At 40.5% G+C, this 23398-nt stretch overlaps 1 protein-coding gene and 1 long non-coding RNA gene across 10 annotated transcripts in view; one reads left to right on the top strand and one right to left on the bottom strand.

The window, feature by feature from the left end:
• The first annotated feature begins 9365 nt into the window (after positions 1 to 9365).
• LOC135291152 (uncharacterized) lies at positions 9366 to 11363 on the top strand. Of its 2 annotated transcripts, none has more exons than XR_010354023.1 (3): positions 9366 to 9704; positions 10743 to 10888; positions 11039 to 11363. It is a non-coding gene; the product is annotated as an uncharacterized LOC135291152 (long non-coding RNA). The 2 variants fall into 2 exon arrangements; XR_010354022.1 differs by having other exon boundaries at positions 10731 to 10888.
• Positions 11364 to 17660: 6297 nt separating this feature from the next.
• The window catches only part of SMARCA2 (SWI/SNF related, matrix associated, actin dependent regulator of chromatin, subfamily a, member 2), a 118620-nt gene continuing 112882 nt past the window's right edge, over positions 17661 to 23398 (bottom strand). For 7 of the 8 annotated variants that reach the window (XM_064405224.1, XM_064405231.1, XM_064405228.1 and 4 more), the window contains 3 exons: positions 21109 to 21241; positions 19836 to 19978; positions 18296 to 19196 (listed from right to left, as the gene is read on the bottom strand). In XM_064405224.1, the coding sequence (XP_064261294.1) occupies positions 19161 to 19196; positions 19836 to 19978; positions 21109 to 21241 (312 nt within the window). In that variant the 3' untranslated portion in view covers positions 18296 to 19160. Of the gene's footprint in view, positions 17972 to 18295; positions 19197 to 19835; positions 19979 to 21108; positions 21242 to 23398 lie in introns of those variants that run through there. The other variant, XM_064405229.1, reaches the window with a different exon arrangement.

The following is a 23398-nucleotide window of genomic DNA, read 5'->3' as shown; positions in this document are numbered from 1 at the left end:
GAGACAGAGGCAGAACAGATCCTATTCTGGATATCTGTAGCTAGTTCAGAAGTTTTTACTCATGTTTTTGCCTTCCTTTGTTTGGCAGGGATAGAGACCCAAGTAGAAAAGGAGGTGGTCAGAGGTGAGTAATATTTCCTCAACTCTAACAGCAAAATTCACATTAGTTGCTGAACACAGTCCACTCATAAAAGAGATGTCACTTGGTGGCAGTCAGCTCTATTATGGTTCTTCCTAAAAATAAAGTATATTTTTTGTAGTGGTGGGTGTCTGAAGATGCAGACAGTGACAAACAGCATCTCCTTTATCTTTGCATTTTTCTCTTGATGTCTCAATAACACACCCATGTCAAATATTTGAAAGAAAGTCATCTTTTCCCAATCAACATATTTACTCCTCCAGAAATGCTAATGGAGACTCAGTACCAGAATAAGAAAGAAAAACAAAGAGGGCAGCAGCAGTGTACTTTCATCTGCTAGAGCAAGCAGCTGTCAGTGTTAATATAAAAATTATCCAGCAGGCATCCAAATTTATGCTAAGTAAACATTTCTTGAATCTATTACATACAGCAGGAACCTAGTTTTCCCCTGGCCATTGTTCTGAGTAACTATTTCCCAGTCTTTCTTTCCTATGTCAAGCCAGTCACCTTTCTGTGGAAGGCCATTAGGTTGGTTGGGCAGATTTTCCACTTTGTAAGTCCATACCAACTACTTGCAGACACCTTTTTGCAGATGTCTCTGAAATGGTTTCCAGAATTAGCTGCTTCACCATCTTCCCAGGGACTGAGGTGATACTTCACAGGCTCCAGTTCCTAAGATTCTCCTTCCCCTTCTTGAAGACAGGAGAGACTCTTGCTTCCTCCCAGTCCTCACAGCTCTCTCCTCCACACCCATTTTGTTGTAAGCAGCCTGTAACGACAGGCCAGAACCACCAGAACTTGTGGGTCCATTGCATCGGGGCCATGCTTTCTGTAGGTGGAGTTTACCTACATATATTCCCTGACCTGACCATCCTCCACTGGGACCAAATGTACTTTGCTCTGGATTTTCCCACTGGTCCCTGAGATTACTGAGAGCAAGCTCAGTAATCAGAAAGGTGAAGAAGACATTGAGTACTCCTGTGTCCTTTGTCACAGGGCTGCCTGCCCACCTGAGCAGTGGGGCCACATTTTCTGTAGTCTTCCTTTTGCTGCTGTTGTCCTTATGGAAACCTTCCATGTTGGTGTTCACATGTGTTGCCATATTCACTTCCAAATAAGCTTTGGCCTTCCTGACAATTTCTACAACCAGACAGCACTTCTGCAGTCCTCCTGACACCTGTCCCTGCTTCCACCTCCAGTACACTTCCTTTTTATGTCTGTGCCTGTTGGGGAGCTCCTTGATCATCCTCTGCTCTCTTTGATTGGCTTCTGCTTGTTGGCATGGACCATTTTTGGACTTGGAGGAGATTAACCTTAAACATCCACTAGTTTTCCTGGACTCCTCCTCTCTCCAGGGTCATATCCCATGCAATTCTTCCAGGCAGATCTCTGGACAAATTTTGCTCTCAAAAAGTCCAAGGTGGTCTCGCTGTTCACCTTATTCTCTCTTCTAAGGGTTCTAATCTCCACCATCTCATGGTTCCTGCAACCAGGCTTGTCTCTGATCTTCAGATTCCTGATCAGTTCCTCCTGGTTTGTAAGTATCAGATCCAGCCAAGCACATCTGCTCCATGTCTTGTTGATCCGTGTAGGGAAGATCAGTTTTGTTCATTCTTGCATTGAAAATGTCTTGAAAATGGTGTTTATTGCTGCAAAAGCACAGTAGGTAAAACACTTCCTCTTGGAGAGAATAGTTATTTCACAGACACAGGTTTATGTCAGGCTCTGACTTGCTATTGTAGTGACAGTTATGCTGCTCTTGAAAAGGATCTTGGACCATCTTGTGTGCTTCTACACAAAGCACTGCTCCGTTGTCTCCCTCTGTTGCATTTATCACAACCCAAGGTCTTCATTGGCTTGCAGAATGAAATTTCCTCAAAGATCTCTAAGGAAAATCTAAGAATCTCTGTATTTTTCATGCCAGTCTTGTAATGCTCACAACAGCTACATTTCTGAACCTCTTTGTCATCTGTGCTGCAAACGACTCTAAGATTTATTTGGCTTAACTTTGCCATAGAGACAGTGTAGGGTTCTCCTGAGATCACATTCCACATGAAACTCAGAATTTTTATTAAATCTGGTTGACTGCAGAGTAGAAGGCACAATAGATCTCATATAAAAATGGACTGCAGATACAGAGCAGTTAGAACAATTAAGGTATCCATAAAGCATATGGACTGGTCTCCAGGAAGGAGGCACCTCTGCATACAGAGCACAACATCTGATCAGCTGGACACTCTGACACGGGCTAAATCTTAGTTTCACTTTTTTTCACTGATCAAAAATACTACTTAAGGATGAAATTCCTTTAATTCCTTCCTCTAGCTTGCATGCCTTCATCATCAGAAAAGAGCTGCAGCTTCCTTAGAGAGAGCCATATGGGGCACAAAAACACAAGGTTGAGTTGGTTACTCAACCATCATAGGTTACTGAACCATCATATTCAATCCCAGTAGGAAAGCAATTCTTTATTAAACTGAATTCAATAGGTACAGAAAAGCTGGCTGAAGTGCCAGGAAGGAAGTATGGACTGGATATTCCTGCCATTTCACTCCTTAACTGCTAAAACTCCACTCTTTCAGACACTGCCAGTTCCACTATACAGAAAAGAAAGAAAATGTTAAGACCTGTGCTAAGAGTGAAAATGCCTAAGCATGGGGATATGGCAAAAGCAAGGCTATCTGAGGTATACCTCCCCCTTGCAGGACCAGCGAGGGGGCCTGTACACAACGGTGACTTTCAATGAGTCACAGTCTGCTGGTGATGTTCAGCTTATGCTCCAAAGCCTTAGCACTAAGCCTGCTTGGCCCCAGGCTGCCATGCTGACCAAAAATGACAAACTAAATGAGTTAATTCCCAAAGCCACTGCATGGGAAACTGTGAGAAGAGGACAGAGCAGGAGAAACGGTAGGCTGCAAGAAAGCCTAAGGGGAACAAAAGGAGAGAGAGAGAGAGAAAAAGACACCTGCACATAATGCCTGATTAAACAATTCAGCTGATCTCATAGAAGAATAGAGAACCAAATCCTCTGACCAAACTTGGGCAGAGATGCATAGTGAAAATTCAGGACTGTTGTGGCTCCTAACAGAACAAGTTTTTATGGACCTAATTTATTTTCTTATTTAGTTTATGTATACAGCTCTAAGCATATATTCAAGAAATCCAACCTTATACAGGAGAAAACTTAAAGACCTCCCAGAAAGGCTTTAGTTGGCACTAGGAGACAAAAAAACCTGACAAACAAAGCACTTTATTTGAATGAATTACTGTAGCCAGAAAAGAAAACAGCTGATCTTTCCAGACTCCAGGTCAATTGGACAGGAAGAAACTTCTTTCAGCCTGAACAGGCTCTTCCAAGATCTGAATGTCAGCTAACTGTATTATGCCAGCTAATTAAGACACAGGCAGAATGAAGATCCTGCTGAACACAGCGGGATCCCATCACAGGACTCAGCAGACTGTACCAAGTCACATGGGGTGAGACTCCAGGGCTGGTGGTGACCCACATCCATGTGCAGGCTGCTGCTTCTGGGCAGGGATGTCTGCAGGGATTTTATCTTTTTACAGTCATTAGAGACTATGAGCCAAAATAATAGGAGAAGCAGAAAAAAATTGTCTTTCCCTTTCTTGTCTGAGATTTCAGATTTCTGTATAATTACAAGATTTAAAAATTCTATAGGTTACAATGGCCAGCTTTGCTGCACTATTCCTTGGTCAACCACCAGCTGGAATTCTGTCATAGAAGGAATATTTCAGCTGGTTTTGATCTGCAAGTAAGGAAATAAGTGTTTTCTAAATTTTTGTGTTGATACAGTAAGGTGGCTTTGAGTTGATAGAGTGAAGTGGCTTTGAGTTTCTTGGAAATAAAGTCAAGGTTTGTGTTCTGTATGCTACAAGTTAATAGCAAGAAGACTGTATCAATAAGAAGTTATGATCATCTGAAGTTACTGATTGAGTAAAGAATTAAATATATTTCACAGGTTGGCTTTTGAATTATGACAGCTGTTGCTGCCTTGCCAGTGAAAAAAATGACCATAATAGGAAAACCTTTCCCTTCTGGACTCAAGGACAAGCAACAGAGAGAAGAGAGAAAGTAATCAGGAACAGCCCAGGACTAATGCAAGCTGAAAAAATTACAATTAAGAGCCCTTAAATGTGATTTCTGTCCATACATTAATCTTGGGGACTTCCACACTTCTCTGCTGGTTACAGTGTTGATACTTTTGGCTTTTGCTCTCTGGTAAAGATTAATTTCCCTGGAAACAGACACTATATTCATGAAGATAAGGAAGCAGGCTCTAAAAACTGATGGTTAAAGAAAACTCAGCTCTCTTCCTACCTGTTGAATAGCAATTTTCATCCATACAGTCCATCCGCCCACAGAGATGTAAAACTTTGGATTGAAATAATCAGCCTGTTGATACACACAGCTGCCTTCCAGAGGAGGATGTGTTTTAAAACAGCCCTTCTTGCTTGGCTTTTAAGGACTTGGTACTTGTGTACCTCAAAATAGTAGGTTATTAATAGAGGGGGGGTGTTCAGGGAATGAATGATTATGTCTCAATTCACTACTTCATCTATACAAATTATGCACATTGGCTGGCCTGCACTTGATTGTGCAGGATAGAGCTCTTCAGAAATTCAGTGGTACAGAATTCTTGCACCCAAATTCAGTGGTACATATTAGTTTATTAAACTCTGTTTTCTCACTTCACTTTAGGCTTCTAATTATAAACATCCTAAGAAGGCTAGGATGGCACTGTGTGTGAGGAGGTTCACATGTAGACATTATGAAAGGCTCCATACCAGCAAAGTATTTTGTTAGCAACAAAGTATAGAAGGTGTAAACAAAGAAGGCAACCTTGGAGTTGACTTTTGCTTTTTGCTACCTGGTGCTAGAACCAAATAATAACTATTTGATAGCAGGTGGGGTTCTCCCTGAGCTCTGGGAGGCCACGGCCCCCCTCATTGTTCCACAGCAGCCAGGAGCTCAAGAACTGCGTGCATCCTCAGACTGCCCCACCCTGTGCCAGAACACCATGGGGAGAGAGGGCATCCACCAGGGGTTGCTCTTGGTTTGGTCTTCGCATAGAGAAGCCCTGCTGGTATCTTCTCAGGTCTGCCAGACAAGGTGAAAGAATATGAACAGTTACTTTGTTTCTATTTTCAAAGGAAAATCAAAAGCAAAACCAAAAATCCAAACCCCAGAGGTTTGGTAAACCAGACCCTGAGGCGTTGAAGCCTCAGCAAGGGAGGTCATCTCCCCTGCCCTGGAAGCTGCTTTTAAGCAGGGCTCTTGTTTTTGGTCTTTGCTTGCTTGAGCTGTGTCACCAGTGAGCCCTGCCTGGCCATGGCACCCATTCATCTTGCATAGCCTGTGGCCCAGTGTCTAAGCATGACCTTGGCCATGTCCCCTGACCAGGTCCTGTCATGACCCTGCCCTGTTGTCACCTGCAGCTCCCAGCTTCCCTGTCCGTGCACCTGATCTTCATTTTCCCTTCTTTCAAGGTTCATTCCTTTGCTCCGGGAACACTGAGTGTCTCAGAGACTTCAAATTATGACTTAATGTCTGCCTGTAATATGTTCCAGTTGCAGTAATTACAAGGAGAAAAAAACCCAAAGAGTCTGAAGTTCAGGGCTGTTAATCAAATACCATCCTTTTGTAGTAGTCCTTGTTTTATACAACCTAATTTTAAGTTTTTGAATGTTTTCTTAATATTTCTGTAACATACCAAAATCTGGGTTATGTTTCTAATGTCTTTAAATGGCATAAATGTGCTCCTTTGCTACGTACATGCTTAGACTCAGGATCACCACTGTCATAAAACCAAGAAGCTGATGGATTGTCTAAGGAAATATTATTGTAAAACATATTTCTCCCATTGAAACCCCAAAAAAGCAAAGTACTTATATGCCTAAAGGTATTGTTTACTTGTTTGTTTGTTGCTTAAATCAATATTCTTTGGTAATGTTTGCATTTGACATAATTCATACATTCCCATTAGGCTTGAGATATACCAGTGCTGCACAAGGATTCTTAGGAGGTCCCTTGGTCTTTTAGGGATCAAAGAAGAGATGCATTTTTTTACCAGAATGATACTCTGGAATGGGCTTCCCAGTGGCCGATGCACTGACCCTGTCATTGTTTAAGGAGCATTTGGATAACATCCTTAACAATATGCTTTAATTTTTGATCAGCCCTGAAATGCTTAGGTAGTTGGGTCACGTAAGCATTGTAGATCCTTCACAGCTGAAATATTCTATTCTATTCTATTCTATTCTATTCTATTCTATTCTATTCTATTCTATTCTATTCTATTCTATTCTATTCCAATCCATTCCATTCCATTCCATTCCATTCCATTCCATGGAAAGCAGTGAAACATAAGCAAAACATCAAAGCTAACAATTGAGCAAGAAGACCGCTAAACTACCTTTTAAAACTTTTAATTAAGTTTTTTGAAAGCAAAAGGTAATTATCTTTTCTATCTAATGATTCCACCTATGTCATAGTTTGTATGCTCATGTTGACTGTATAAATGTCTCTGGCAGTTCTGCTGTAATACTTTTTTTGATTTTTTTTTTTAAATTCAGGGTTGTGTCAGGATATCTGGAGTTGTAGCAGCAAAAGCTTTCTGGCTGCTTAGGAAAGCCTCACATATTGACCCAGCATCATATGCTACAACCGCCTTCTGATGATTTGGGAGGAAAGAAGGTCAATGAGAAGCATCAGTCAAAATGAACTCTGTAAAAGCTCATAGGAGCCTGAGAAAGGAAATAAAATTGCATGGTATTTAGCAAAAAGTACAAACTGAGGGAAGGAAAGGATGTAAATCTGGTATCCAGGGTGGAGAAAGATGATTATCTAACAAGGCTTATACATGCAGGTAAATATTCCAATTTCCAATTGTAATAGATTTTTAATACCTTTCAATAAATATTCTGAGAGAGTGTTTTGTTTTTTTGTTTTTTTTTTTAATGAATATTATTTTTCCCATTTCTCCTGTATCTTTGAAATATTAGCTTTTAAGCCTTGGGGTACTTTGGACAGGACTTTTGGGATCCAGCAAAACTCTGCTGAAGCATGTGAGCTGGCAAGAGCACAGCACTCATCTTGGGACAGCATTAAGTCCCAAACCCTAACCCAGCTTTAATCCTTGCCACAGACAGTCACCTTCCAAAGCTGTTGCTTGAGTCTGCAAATGACACAGAGAAAAGGCAACATGAAGGACCATATCTATAACATTCATATGAAAGTAGGAGCCGTCATGTAGATGTGAATTAGAAGGAAGTACTGTTCAATAAAAATAAAAACAGGTGACTACAAGATTCCAAGTAACAATAATAAGATCTGCAATCTGGTAGCTTAATGGTAGCTTCAGCTCAAGCTGGAGGAAATAGAAGTTAAGCCTGCATTTATTTAGACAAGGACTACTACTATTTTGTCATCTGCTTGCTGTTTATATTAGGTATTGACAGTGTAACTCAAATTCCTATTGAATTTCTACACCTCAGTGCAAATTATTGAGACGCACTAAAAAGATCCATGACTGAAGTGCCTGAAGAGTGATACATTTCTACAGCCTGTAACAGACTTCCCATTCAGACTTCAAAATATTTTCATGGGTATGCAGTCATTTACAAGCAAAAGATGAAAGTTCAGCTCTGTACCTCCCACAACAAGCATTCTTTTTTGCAATTTGCAATAATCTGTGCAAGCATTAAGACTTAGAAAAACAGGACCGGGGATTTAATTTAGCATTAATTCTACCTGCCTGTCTCCTAGGCTGGAGCACTCCTGGCAAAGGTTGCTTAATGTGGTCGAGATCAGTTTCTTGAGAAAGCTAACTTCCCTGTGCTAACTTCAGTGATGAAGAAGCTCCTTGCCAGAATGGAAAGACCATGTTGGCCAGAGGTGGCTTTCACAGACTAACACGGCTCCCCACAGCCATTCAAAGGTGCGCTAGTAAGGCCTGCCACGAGGCTGAAACTAATTTCTGTGTCATTGAACAAGAGATGCTCTATGACACAGAATGCTTCTGTAGAGACCTCAAAACTTACTTTCTTGGTTGTGAAAATAGATGTTTTTGAAACTTTCTACTCATTCCTCACTTACCAAGTTTCATTTTCCTTTAGAAGTCTCCCCAGATTTGCCCTTAGGAAAGTTAATTTGTCCTTGCTGTCTAAGATCTCAAAGGAAAAATTCAATCCTCTGCAAAGAAGGATAATTTAGAACACAGTTGATGGGTTGCTGCCCATTGGTTAAGCATGGTGATAATGCCAAGGTCACAGATCAATGATCCCTGTGGGCCCCTTCCAACTCAGAATACTCTGATTCCGTGACACAGCTGAGTCCCGTGGAAACCTTGGCACTGACCTGGGTGTTCAAGCTGTCAGAAGGCAATTGGTACATTTATGTGAGACAGAGTGTATTTTCAGGCAAAACTAGAAGGAAAAATAGCCCCACCAGTGAACATGCAAAAGGTAATGTATGTGTGACCTTCCTGGAAATGTTTACACTTTTCACAGAAGATTACTTCTGTACATTTGTGTAACTATAAGGTTAAAAAAGTGTACTAAAATTTTACGTGTATCTGTGCAGCATTTTTTGAGACTGAATTCTGTAGTCATATCACATGGTATACTGCTAGACCTTGCTAGACTCAAAATAGACCTCTCATGTGATGGATCCCAGTGCTTTATACCAAAGGATAACATAAGACTGAGGTGGGGGCTCATGTTTGAGAGGGGTGATAGGAGGTTATGATGTGCTGGAGACACTCTCTTAGCAAGTTCTCAGACGGCTGTTTGTTCTCTTTTGAGCAGCAAAGTGCAAAGTGGTCTCATATGAGTAATCTCTTATTTTCGAAAAGATAACCATGAATTCTGTATGGTAGGTATTTTTCTGAGTTTAAAGTTAACTTTTCATGAAGCTGTCACTATCTGACACAGTATTTGTTCATCCTGTGTCTGGTCAGAAGCAATTCTGGGATGAGTTAAAAACATGTTACTGTGCAAGCTCATTTAGTTTAAAAATAACTAGAGATTTCTTTTTGCTCAGTGACTCCAAAGACTGAACAACCACTAGCCGAATACATGAAAGGTGAGGTGGCTAGAGATGACAGACAGCATTACACAGTGTAGATGGTGCCTTTGTTATTTTGTAGGATTAGTGTCTGTGATTTCAGCTGATGTAACTGTGATCACATAGTTACATTAAAGGATCTACAGCAGCAAGCAACAGAAAGGGAAAGCATGACATGGGCTTCTCCTGGAACTCTTGGAAAGCACTGAGGAAGCCAGTTGTGACTGTCTGATACTCACTGAGATTACGACTGCTCCCAAGGGCCAGGAATCTCTTTCAGACAGACATTAAGCTATTAAAAAACTAGTCTGGAAGAAACAGGCAGCACTCTCATCTGAGGAATAGTGACACAGGCAGAACAGCCAGTAAGGCTATTGCTGAACTCAGCAGGGATGTTACAGGTGGGGATGAGATGGTTGCACTCACTGGAGCTCTGAAAGGGGATGAGCTGCCCACTCACACAGCTGGGCTCAACCAAAGGTAAGCTTACCCTTTATTAATCCTCATGCTTCAGACAGGGAAGCACGTTCACCTAGAGGAGCTGCTTTGAATTAGTTTTCACTCCAAGGACTATATCCCAGAATATGCTAGGTTGGAAGAGACCCACAAAGACCATCAAGTCCAACTCAACCCAAGAATTACACCATGTGCCTAACAGCATTGTGCAAATGCTGCTTGAAATTTGTGAGGCTTGGTGACCACTTTCCTGGGGAGTCTGTTCCTCTCTTGACACAGTTTCAGGCCACTCCTCCAGCTCCTGTCACTGATCACTATAGAGAAGCCATCAGTGCCTGCCTCTCCTTTTCCCCTCATAAGAAAGTTTTAAGTGCAATAAGGTCTTGCCACAGTCTCCTTCAGGCTGAACAAGCCAAATTACCTCAGCTGCTCCAGGGGGCTTCCCATTTAGGCCCTTCACCATCCTCATGGCCCTCCTTTGGACACTCCAATAGTTGTGTACCTCTCTTACACTGTGGCACCCAGAACTGCCCCCAGCACTCGAGGTGAGGCCACCCCAGTGCAGAGCAGAGCAGGACAATCCCTCCCTTGCCCAGCTGGCCATGCTGGGCCTGATGCCCCCCAGGACACGGCTGGCCCTCCTGGCTGTCAGGGCACTGCTGACCATGTTCAGCTTTCCACAGACCAGGACCCACTGGTCCCTCTCTGTATCGCTGCTTTCCAGCATCTCATTCCCAGGTCTGTCTGTACATCCAAGGCTGCCCCATCCCAGGTGCAGAATCCAGTTGTTTCCCTTGCTGAACTTTGTATGGTTGGTAGTCTCCCAGTCCTCTAATTCGTTGAGGTCTACCTGCAGGGCCACTCTGCCTTCAAGGGAGTCAACAGCTCCTCCCAATTTTGTATAATTTGCAAACTTAGATATCTATGTCCCTTCAAGTCCTGCATTCAAGTAATTTATGAACGTGTTGAAGAGTGTAGAGCCTAAGGTGGAGCCCTGTAGAACTCTACTAGTCTCAGGTCACCAGCCTGATGCCACCCCATTCACTGCAGCCCTTTGTGCAGCCCATCAGTCAAGTTGATCACCCATCACATGATGCGTTTACCCTGCTGTGCGCTGGACATTTTGTCCAGAAGGATCCTGTGAGAGGCAGTGTTGAAACCTTCACTGAAATCCAAAAGGATTGCATCAACTGGCTTCCCTTGATCAAGTAAGTGGGTTACTCTCTCATAAAATTAAGTTAATTTTGACAAGCAGGACTTTGCTGTCATGAACCTATGTTGGCTGTGACCAATGACTGCATTGTCCTTCAGGTGTTTTTCAATACCTCCCAGAATAATTTTCTCCATAATTTTGCTAGTCACTGAAGTGAGACTGCCAGGCGTGGAGTTTCCAGGCTCATCCTTCCTGCTCTTCTGGAAAACTGGGACATCAGCCAGCTTCCAGTCAGCTGGGACCTATCTGGATCCCCAAGACTGTCCAAAAAGGAAAGAGACATCACAATGAAGTCAGCCAGCTCTTTTGAGTATTCTCAGATGAATTCCATTGGGTCTTACAGATTTACGGGGAACTGTAAATCATTCTCTCAACCACTGTCCCGTGACTCAGGGCCCTGGGACCCCTTAGTCCATCACTGGCATTGAGGACAGAGGTAAAGAAAGCATTAAACATCTCTGCCATGTCCATGTTCTTGTTTATGAGGTGGCTGTTCTCATCCTGTAGGAGGACTATGTTATTTCTTCACTGCCTTTTGCTATTAATGCATTTAAAACCCCTCTTCTTATTGTCTCCCTCAATTGTGGACAGCTTCATCTCCATTTGAGTTTCAGCACAAATTTTCTCCCTGCAGTGGTGAGCAGCATCTCTGTAATTCTCCCACGTCACCTGACCTTGCTTTTGCTCAGTCTACACCTTCTTTTTTTGCCTCTACCTCCCAAAGAAGATTCCTGCTCAGCCAAGCCATCTTCTGCCTCCCCTGCTTGACTTCTGGCATTTGGGAATTCCCTCTTCCTATGTCCTTAGAAGATGGTGCTTAAAATGTGACCAGCGCTGGCAAACCCCAGCACCTGCAGAAGCATTTTCCCAGGGTACCTTACCCACTAATTCCCTCAGCAGCCTTAAATCTGTTCTCCTCACATCCAGAGTTGAGGTTTTGCTGGCACTCTCACTGCAAGCACAGCAGAAGAGATCAACCCTTGCCTCACTGCAGCCTCCCTTCAGGCAGTCATAAAGAGCAATAAGGTCCACCCTGAGCCTCCTTTTCTCTACAGATGAAAGAAAAACAGTTCCCTCAGAGGTTCCTCTATGACATGTTCTAAAGCTTTCACAAGTTATGTTGCCATTCTCTGGACATGTTCCAGGAATTCTGTGTCTGTTTTAAAGTGGGGGGCCCAGAACTGAACACAGGATTTGAGGTGCAGCCTCACCAGTGCTGAGTACAGGGAACAATCCCTGCCCTGCTCCTGCTGGCCACACCATTGCTGGTCCAGGCCAGGATGCCATTGGCCTTCTTGGCCACCTGGGCCCTGCTGGCTCATGTTCAGCTGCTGTCAGCAGCACCCCCAGCTCCTTTTCCTGTGGCAGCTTTGCAGCCACTCTGCCCCAGCCTGTGGCACTGCCTGGGGTTGCTGTGACCCCAGGGCAGGACCCAGCACTGGCCTTGTTGAACCTCACACCACTGGCCTTGGCCCATGGATCCAGCCTGTCCAGATCCCTCTGCAGAGCCTTCCTGCCCTCCAGCAGATGGACATTCTCTCCCAGCTTGGTGTCACCTGCAAACTGACTGAGGGTGCACTCAATCCCCTCCTCCATGTCACTGATGAAGATATTAAACAGAACTGGCCCCAGTGCTGAGACCTGGGGAACACCACTGGCCACTGGCCACCAGCTGGATGTAACTCCATGCACCACCACGCTCTGGGCCCAGCCATACAGCCAGGCTTCTACCCAGAACACAATACTCCTGTCCAAGTCATGTGCTGACAGCTTCTCCTGGAGAATGCTGTGGGAGTCCCTGTCAAAGGCTTTGAAGTCCAGGTAAATGACATCCCTAGCCTTTTCCTTACCCACTACCTGGGTAACCATGTCAAAGAAGGAGATCAAGTTGTACAAGCTGGACATGCCTATCATAAACCTCTGCTGATGGAGCCTGATCCCTTGGTTGTCCTGTACATGTAGTGTGATGGCACTCAAAAAAATCCGCTCCATAACCCTCCACAGCAGAGGTCAGACTGGCAGGCCTGCAGCTCCCCCCATCCTTCTTGGCACTTCTTCAAAGTGGGCATCACACTGGCCACTCTCCAGGATGAATAATTTTCCTGTAATGACTCAAAATGTCTATGACTTAAAATCTTTACTATCACAGATAGTAAAGATTAAAGATAGTAAAGATTAAAATCTTTACTATCACTACAGAAACAGTAGGATAGAAGATGGCATGAACACACTGACCAAAATGTTACATTCAGGGAAGTCATACAGCAGTGGAAATCGGTCTAGTAAGGTTTTCTAAAGCAGAAGCAAAATGTTCTTGTTTTGGTTAGACTGCCCCTTATGCAGTTGAAATTAACTGCAAAGTTTTAAGTACCTATTTACTTCTTCTGAGCACTTAAGTGCACTGACATGGAACACTTACCGTCTTTTGTGCATCTGCAGAATGTCTGATATGCTCAGCTTCACTGCTTTCTTCTTTGACCATAAGAATAGCTCAAAGAAGCTTCCAGAAGTGCAGGAGCACTGACATGTCCCTAGGGCTATGCCACCAGACAACTGCATTAATAGAAATAAGGTGTTCTGGTCTCAGAAAAAGCAAAATTCTAAGTGAATTGTCAGGCAATGTCTTTTTCCTCCTTCTCTTTCTCATTTCATGTTAGAATGACAAAGGAGATGGGAAGTAATGCTGCACAATTAAGCACCAACTTCTTTAAGTCTGTAAGGCACTCAAGTACAAACAAAATTTATTCCAATGGAATGTGATGGAGAGAAGAGAAGCTATGCTGGAAGCCCAAGGGGAGAATGCACATAACAGCTATTAGTACTGCAAAATGGAGTATAAACCATAATACAAATAATACAAGTAGATATGAATTCAATTCTACCAAAAGCCATGTCTGTTTCAGAGAAGAAAAAAAAATTGGCATAAAAGTAGTTCTCTTTCACTTGCAATGAATTAATGTCTCAGTATTAGGGTCCTCTCTTGATTTTATCTCCATCTCTTGGCATGAGAATAGCTGATGTAAAGTTTGTATTTGCAGGTGGCAGATGATGCAATACATAATTTAAACCCTTTATGTCAGCAAAAGTGACAAATGCAATGAAACACCAGTATATGTCACCAAAACAATGGATTGTGCATGAAAACATGACACTGAATACCAAGAACAAACCCAGCAAAAGAGCCACCTAAATTGGAAGTTGTCATGAAAATGGTCCTTATTGTGTGTATAAACCTACAATACAAGTTTTCTGGTCCCTCAGAAAATATAACAACTTCATGTTGCAGCAATTTGTTGTGATTCAGCCTTTTTGACAGCAACTTGGCATACAGGGGAAGAAAACAGAAGCTGTCACCATCTAACTGGATAGAAATTTTGTTCGTACTGTGTCTGCTGTGGTCACAAATATAACAAGGAAAGAAAAACACCATACAGACTGAAATACAAGCTCTTTATAATAGGAGAATACATAGTGTTTGATCAAGGCGCAGACTTCAATATGTTCTTCAACATACCCATCTCTGTGTGAACATAAGAGTCAAAAATATGGTAAACACTGCCACACTGTAGCTTCCTTGTCAAACTAATGGAGAGACAAGGACTAGCATCTGGAGAACAGCTATGACTTCTTCATGAGAAAGAAGTACTGTTGTGTCTGCACCACCCTACTCTCACTTAAGCTCTTGGCTGTTAAGGGCAAATAAGAGAGAATGAAGCACCAACTTCCAGTCAACTTTAGGGCTGCATCATGTTTAAATAACAGCATAATAAAATATACTTTCTGATCTTCCTCACAAAGAATAGGCAGGCTGCCTCTGGATAATCCTTCCTGGCATTTTAATTTCAATGTAATTAACGAAGTTTCCTCCTACGCAAACGTGGTCCTTGCTGTTTAAACACTCATATGGCTGCAGAGTCCTAAAGTTCTGTCCCCGCTGAATCAATGTCCAGTTACATCAAAACCGAATTAGGTAAATGCTGACTGGTGACTTGTTTCACACTCTTTACTTATTGCCTTTTTGTCACCTACCTCTACACCTTTTTTCAGCACAGAAAGATTAGGGATGAGTGCCTCCTCAAACAATATACAAGCCAACTGCAAAGGAGTCAAAATTGCGTATCACTCACCTCATCACTCACCTCTTTGCCTACCCTGAACCTACTTCCTCTTCTTCTTTAAGGTCAAAACAACCACATAAACTACTTTTGCTAGCTCCTTTTGTGAACCTATGTTTCAGCATACAGTTGGAAGTCCCTACTCAAAAACTGCAGGAACTTTAAAATATTTCAGAGGTTTTTCAGGAGATGAACAGAGGGGAAAGCAAGACACCAGCCTAAAAATCCCTTTATAAAAAACTAATTTTGTTTTCAATATTCTGTGTCCTGTTTTTAATATTCTGTTTTCTAGGCTAGACTGTTTTGCTAAACCTGATCATCCAAGCATTAATGAAAAAATGACAGTAGCTTGGGCATTATTAACAGCTATTAATGCTTAGGTAGATGGCAGGACTGAGCATGTATCAAAAGCTCAATAACTGCACACAACTTTGAAACTTAGCACTGCATCAGCTCTGCCTTTGTCTCAGTGGGCACAGAGGCTGTGGCAGCATTTGCTGTGTCTTCATGCCTCCACAATCACTGAGTCCTCAGCTTCATTCATGAGCTGAGGGAGTGAAAAATACTTTGCACTGAGGACCAGACACATTTAAAGAGGAAACCATTTATATCAACGATTAGAAGATTCTGTATTTTCTTTGTTTCTTTCAGAAAATGTGAGGGGAAAAGAGATATTATTAATAGCATCTGAAATGTATAAAAGATGTTAAATGCTGTTCATCTGGCCCACTTACACTACTTCCCAGGAGAAACCAATGCATCAAGAAAACATCTTGGTATCTACTTCACTTTTCTTGTCTTCATCAGAGCCCAAGCTACACCATTTCCAATTTTATTACACTATTTTTGAAACTACAGCAGGAAATTAGCTAGATTTCCTCAGTATGGACTGTAGCATTGTGCTTTTTTGGGTATAGTCCAAAAGGTATTTCAAGTGTTTTGCTTGTCACTTTGCATTAGGGAGGGAATTCTGTAAAACAGAAAATAGTTCCACCTTAAACACAGACTTGTACGTGACTTAAGTAAAGATTTTCTCCATTTTTGGTAAACAATCAGGAAAGTTACACGTGACAACAATTTTCCCAGTAGCTTTTTTTTTTTTAATATAATAATGCACTAAGATTGCCAGGAAAACAACTCATCTTGAAAAATACAGTAAATTCATACAGAGAAACAGCAAGATAGCAATTAAAATTCTACTCTGGTAGAAATGAATCAAAATCCTAAGCAAAATAACAGGACCAACTGCAGTGAAGGCATAAACATGGCTTACATCCTAAATCTACTTTATTTTAATGTTAAAAATATTTGCAGCTCTTCTGGGGGTATTCTGAAACTCAGAGAGGAAATTCAAAATATTTTGAAATTACTTAAAGCTGATAAAAGAAACTGCAGTAAGAATTCAATTGTATTTCTTCATGCAATCTGGTATCATCATATGACTTACAGTTACTGACCAAAACCCAAAGCTACTTTCAATTTCAACAGAAATGTTGTATCTTCTTAGATAATTTTTATTATCCAGATAAACGCTCATCTGCAAATAATGAGTTCTTGAAAAATTAATGAAATTGGGTCACTGCAAAGTCATCAGTGACTCTGGGGATGGGTAATGTGATACTGTGCCTTTTATATCCAAGTTGGCAGCTTAAATCCATTTTAGGCCAGCAGTGACTGGAGCCTACTGCCGCATGCTTTTTGTCATGTGTAATAGGTTAGTAGATTTGGTTCGTTTTGCAGTGAAAAAAGAACATTTCTCTATGGTCTCATGAAACTGTGACTGAAATCTAAAGTATCCTGCATCATAGAATCACAGGACTACAGGCAGGCACCTCTGGAGCTCATCTGGTCCAATCCCTCTGCTCAAGTAGGGCCACGTGGAGGCAAGGTGACTTTTAAGTATCTCCAAGGGTGACAAAAGCTCTATGGGGAATTTGTTCCAACGCACAGCCACCTTCATAGTAAAAGTTTTATGATATTCATAGGCACTGCCTGTGATTTCAATGTGTGTCCATTGCCTCTTGGACCTTGTCCTGAAAAGATCCTGGCTTTGCCTTCTATGCACCTTCCCTTTCCCAATACTAATTAATATCAACAAGATGCCTTTGAGCCCACTCTTCTCTAGGCTGAACACTGCCAACTTTCTCAGACTCCCCGTGTATGTCATATGCCCCAGTCCTTTAACTATGTTAGTGGACCTTTCCTGGACTCAAGTCTCCAGTCTTCTCTTCAGCTGCAGTCCACTACTGGACAAAGCACTCCAGATACATCTCAACAGTGCTGAGGTGAGGGCAAGGATCTCCTCTCTGGACCTGCTGGCAACACTCCTCTTAATACAGTTCAGGATACCTTTTTTGCAAAAATAATGCATTGTTGGCTCATGTTCATTGTTGGCTCATACTTTGTTGGCTCACTTGGTGTCCACCAAGACTTTGTTCTTTGCAATGCTACTTCAGACACTGGTAGCACCAATGTGAGCCTCTGAGATCAATGATACCTCTCTGTGAAATAGTGGGTCTTCCATTCACGCTAGGAATAAGATGTTTGAAATTGCTAAAGCTAAGCAAAGCCGACTTCTCTCAGGGCAGGGCTAATACAAGCAAATAGGCTTGTCCAACTTACTGATCACTTTTCAAATAAGCTACAAAAATCTGAAACAGTTAACATGCTGCAAGGCAGCATGAAGAGATTTATTGGAGACACAGTCTCAGAAATTCATATAACAAAGAAATGTTCTGTTTACAAAGAGGCTTCTAGGCTTGTGCATTTTTTACACTAGATATGTTCAAATCTAAGTTTTGATTTTGCAGAGTAGCAATGTTAACTGCAAATATATAGTTCAGATGTTTAGATTACTGCGTCATATTGCATCACCACTGTGATACCTCAAGACTTATGGGTGGGCTGACTGCCTGCATAACTAATTGTATTCATGCCCACTAAGGCATATGGACATACATTTCCTGAAAGAAAAACAAAAAAGTTTATTTTATTGCTTTATCACTTCAATTGTAAATAAGTAATGAATTACACTTTTCTTTCAAGGTACCAGTCTTCTACTTCAATTTTATTATTCTTTAACATGTATTGAATATCTTCTCTCCATCTCAGAAGATATTTCTAAGATATTTGAATTTTACATTGAGGAAGGACCAAAGTAGACCTCTCTACAGGAGATACTCCTGCTCTCTCGTTGCTACTATAAAAATATTTTTGTGGAACTTGTAACACAAGGCCGCATCTATTGAACTAAATTATCTCTTTATTAGGAAAACACCAACACCACATTCTTCAAAATTACTGGAATTTTATTTGCCTCAGGCTTATGACTTGCAACCAAAGACATTGTGCAAAGAAAGCAAAGATTAAGTACACTTTAGGGAAAAGGTGATAATCCACATTGGTAACATAGAAGATCAGTCTGATGAAAGAAGCCATACGTTACACTATATAGATTGCAATATTCAATAGCATTTTTAAACCAACTTTTTTAATAGAGAAAAAAAAGTTAAGCAAAGTTTACAGTAGACATAAATTTGATACAATTCAAAAAGGCTTTTCTGAAGATCATCAAGCGTAAAGTTGAAAAATGTATATGGGGTAAGGTATATGAAAGCTAACTACTGAACATTTATAAGCTATTAAACAAAGTCGCATATATGTACCACAGTGTAAAAAATATGTCCAATAGAGGACAAATAAAAATTTGAAAACGGCCTGATGAAAAATAAAAAAAGCAGTGGCTTTTAATGACTTCTCCTGGTTATCAATGCTACAAAAAACTTTTTTTTTTGCTGCCTTTCTGATGCCACTGAAAAAAACCTTATCAAATGATAAAACCAGGCATAATCAAACCATTACCAAGTCAAAACCAGCCCATAGAAATACACTATCAACCCACATTTTCCCTCAAAAGGTTTCTTTGTTGTTTTTTGAGGCCCATTTGGTCACAATATGTTACATTTTTTTGCCTTTTTTACACCATGATATCATATGTTTGTCTGGCACTATCCTAAAGCTAATTTATAGAGAATGAGAATACAGAAACAACCCGATGTCTATTTGACAAAAAGAATTCACTGGGTGTAAAATAGGAGAAAAGAGAAGAGAAGGGGAAGGGGTCAGTTCTGCCAAGAAAATAAACCCTATGGATCACTCATCATCACTTCCGCTTGCTTCCGACTGGTCCTAGAGGTAAGAGACACAAGACAAGTCAGAAATTCTTTCCAGCTATTCTGTGGAATTTGTTAAAGAAGGAAAAATAAAAGGAAGTATGAGGAAGAAATATGACAATTAAACCGACAAATCAAGATAGCCTGAAGAAAGGTACTGTGTTATCTAGTATTTCTCTTTAATGAAATTTCATCTGATTGCTGTAGACTTCTTCAGAGAGGAAAGACAGAGAGTCAGGAAACACCAGCTCTTTCTTTCTATCCAGACATTTAAAAACAACTGGGAAGACATCTATTTTCATTTGTTGCAATAATAGGAGCACCCACTAAAAAAAAGGTAAAAAATAATCAAGCTGCATGTTTTTCATCTGTGGACAAAAGTGAACAGACCATGAGACTTAAAGGTTCAATGAATGTAGGAACAGCTCGAAGAAATAAGATCCAAACTTCTTAGACTTCTTGTCTTCCAGCAGTGGACCAGATCTCATAAGTGCACTCAGGTACAGTTAACACCCCCACCCAATTCTCTCAGGATGATCACTACAATTTAAATATGTGCTTAAGCATGAATAGTTGAGAATTCTGACAGCAAGCAGGACAGGGCAGAGACGCAATCACTGCAACCACTTCCACAGTCTCACTGAACAAAACTTACATTTTCATCTTGATCCTCATCACTATCATCATCACTCACGACAGGCTTGGCTTTTGCTCTGCTTTGCCTCTTCTTGCCTTTTCCTTTCTCCCGACTTTTTTCATCCTTCTTATTTAACTTGATTTTGACTTTCACTGATTTTGCTGCAAAAGGTTCAACAGCGTACATAAATGTAACATTCAGTTATCAACTTTAAATGCTGTTTCTTGTTCACATAAATTCTCCTCTGGTAGCAGCCTGAAAAAGCATTCCCCTCTGACTTTACATGGACTGTGGAACAACAAAGCAATAGGTATTTGCTTTTATTTATCTTGTTTTTAATAGTTATAACAATAATATATTAAACTATAAAGACTAACTTTTAGCTGACTATATCAATAGCTGGCTATATCAATTTTATTTTGATTCTCAGAATGTATGGTGTGTACAGGTAGTATATGGTCCTTTGAAAAGATATACATTTAAAAGTACTTTTTTCCTTACCACAGAAATATTTAGCCTTTGCATAAATAGACATTTTTGTATTTTAAAGTACAGAAATTCTGTGTGGAGGTTACTGGTGAATTTTGAGTTGACACATTTCTAAAGCACATGTTATTCTGATTCCAGAATATCCATTAATTTCAAATGAGCTACTGAAGTTGCATGCTTAGCACACATGTGACACACTTGAAAGGGTAACTCAGGGCCAAGTACTACAGCTTCTGTAACCAGAGAAAAAGGGTAGCTGGAATTTGGATAGATGTACTGGATGGCACAAAGTCCAATGAAGGAATCCATCCTTTTCCACTTAATCATGTTTCGAAACCTGCAGGGACTTAATGATTGTTCTGAAACAATCAGAGTTTCACTTAGTCCTTGTCACACTGAAGAGTGTTTTCAACATTATCTGGTTCTTAACCATGTGATGAACTTGGTATGTCACATCATGCCTGAAGGTTGACCACTTGCTGATAAAGACTGTCTCTAGCCTTTCCAGGCACTTCCATTTACAAGCAGCATGAACAGGCCCTGAAGGGCTTATAAACAATTACCCACAAAGCCCACGAATCACATCTACAAATTGTTTCTGGCTTAGGAGTAGTTTAAATAGAAGTAAGCCAGAACACCCAGTTGAAAGACCAAAACAATGTTACACCTAAGCAACCTCAGTAAGAAACTACTTCCACCAATAGAAAATAGAACCCTATAATCAGTCTCCATGTAGAAGCAGCAAAATCTGCTCTTCCATCCCCTGATATATTTCCTTGTCAGTATCTAGCTGGGGACTCACATTCTGATTCCGATTCTTCTTCCTCATCTTCTTCTTCATCATCATTGCTTTCATCCTCGCTTTCTTCTTCTTTGGCTATCTTCTGTCGTGCACTTTTGAACACAGATTGAAGAACAATGGAATCCTCATAGATCTACAGTACAGGTACAAACCTCTGTCAGAACTATGAAGCCAAGCAGAATCAGAAATTCACAGCATAGACCTATATTTCCAGAGTACATGGCCTTTTTAAATACCAAGAAATGCCAACATTCACTCTTCATGCTCTAGATGAAGAAATTTATCAGTAGTGAGCTGCAAAGAAACAACTCTTACAAGGCATTACATCTAAAACATCTAGTTATTGTTTTTCTTATTATTTCTAGTGCCATAGGAACGATCGTGCATTTTCATCAGCATAACACCCTTGAAAACCTGCCAAAGGAACAGACTTCAGCAGTAAGCATCATAATTAAAACACGAATTATCATCTGGCAATACAATTAATAATGACAAATGGCTAACCATCATTTAATTATCTTTATTTTTTTTTCTGAAATCCAAAGCGGCAACAAGGAAAATAATTTATCCCAAGCAGCTCATCCCTTCTTTCCTCTCAGATCTAGAAAGACTGATAAAAAAAAAAGGGCTTCCTCTAAACTGAACATTCTGTAGTATCCAAAGAATCTTGGTACATCAGATTTTCTCTAAACTCCAGCATGAGGGGACTCTCAAGAATGACTACTTTGGCCTTGTAACACATTTCTTACATTAACAAAGTAAATATCTTGCTGTGTTGCTGAGTATAAGATTCTTTGTCATCACCTGAACAAATGACCTTGTGTGGTTTGTTTTGTAAAATGTTAAGAAGACAAGCACTGCACAATTCAGCTCTAAAAAATTAAGAATCATTACTAGAAGAGCACAGAGTCACAGACTGCATTTGATTTTATCATCATCATCATCATCATCATCATCATCACCATAATCATCCTCTATCTTGGCTATCTGTCATTCTACTCCTCTGGCTGAATGACACACCTTCTTGTATAAAGGAACACTAGGTATTTGTGGCAAAAATAATGGAAGGATTTTTGGCTGCCATTATGCAGTCTGTGTCCTATACATGATAGAAGTGCTCTAATACTTTGTGGGTTCAACAAGCTGAATTAGATAAAGCTTGTTCAGAATACTTAACATGAAATACCCAATTCCTACTTTTTTCACTTGACCACCAAGTGCTTTTTTTGAAAAACTGCCTTTCACTGTGGATTGCTCCCCATTTTCTGAGTTCCTCTGTGCTTTTTGTTTTGACATGTTTGACTGCTCTTAATCATGGTAACATTTTTATGTATCCATTATCTATAAAAAATAAGCCTTAATGTTTTGAGAAGGCTGCTCTCCTATCTTACAACATTAGTGAGCTGTGAGACACCAGAACTTCCTTCCTTTAAGTCAAATAATGACTTTCTCTTATAACTACTTCTTTTTCAAGTCAGCTATTGATAGAACCTACCAAGTTTCTCTTGAGAACTATTTATTTTTCATATACATAAGCCTAGCTTATTAATTGTTCTTAGGAATGGCTCTTTCAACTAACCTTCTGCTCTTTCTCACAAAAACACTTTTCTAAAACAAAAAGAATTAAAGTCCTGTACAACATTTTATTTTTTTAATGCTGGCCACTACATATTTAGGTCATCAATGTGACCCAGACTTTCAAACAGTTTCCCAATGAAATATAGGAGTTTCAAAAATTATTTTAACCTTCTTTATGTGGAATTACTTGTAATATTCTTCTCTATTTTGATACACAAAAAACTGTGAGGCTGCTTCACGAAAAGCTGTGCAAATAGAAATTTTATTATTTTGACAGAAACCCAATTCCAATAGGTTTCAAAAAAATCAAGCAACAATGACAGTAGAACTTGCTTCAAAAAGGGAGAAGCAACAACAAAAGAACTCCACAACAAATTACAAGATTCATGAGAAATCTTCTGTTGGAAGAGACACACAAGCATCTTTAACCCTGTACGCATCTGTGTGTCATTTGATTACTGCAACATGAAAAGCTTTTCAAAACACTGAGGTTTCATTGAGGACAAAAGCCTTAACACATAAAGTCATTCTATCTATGAAAACCCTGAATAAGCTTCCATCTCAGATGGAACTGCTTTATGCCAAGGAAAAGCAACAGGCACCACACTAAGAGAACACCTGAAGTTCACTGAGTACTTAACCACCTGAATTAGCCCTTTTGTTTTGAGTGCACACACAAATAAACTAATTTACTGAACTTTGACATTGTTAT

This window comes from Passer domesticus, chromosome Z, assembly GCF_036417665.1.
Source record: "Passer domesticus isolate bPasDom1 chromosome Z, bPasDom1.hap1, whole genome shotgun sequence".
NCBI lineage: Eukaryota > Metazoa > Chordata > Aves > Passeriformes > Passeridae > Passer > Passer domesticus.
Note: the sequence above shows the minus strand (reverse complement) of the source record. Positions and strands in the feature narration are given on the sequence as shown.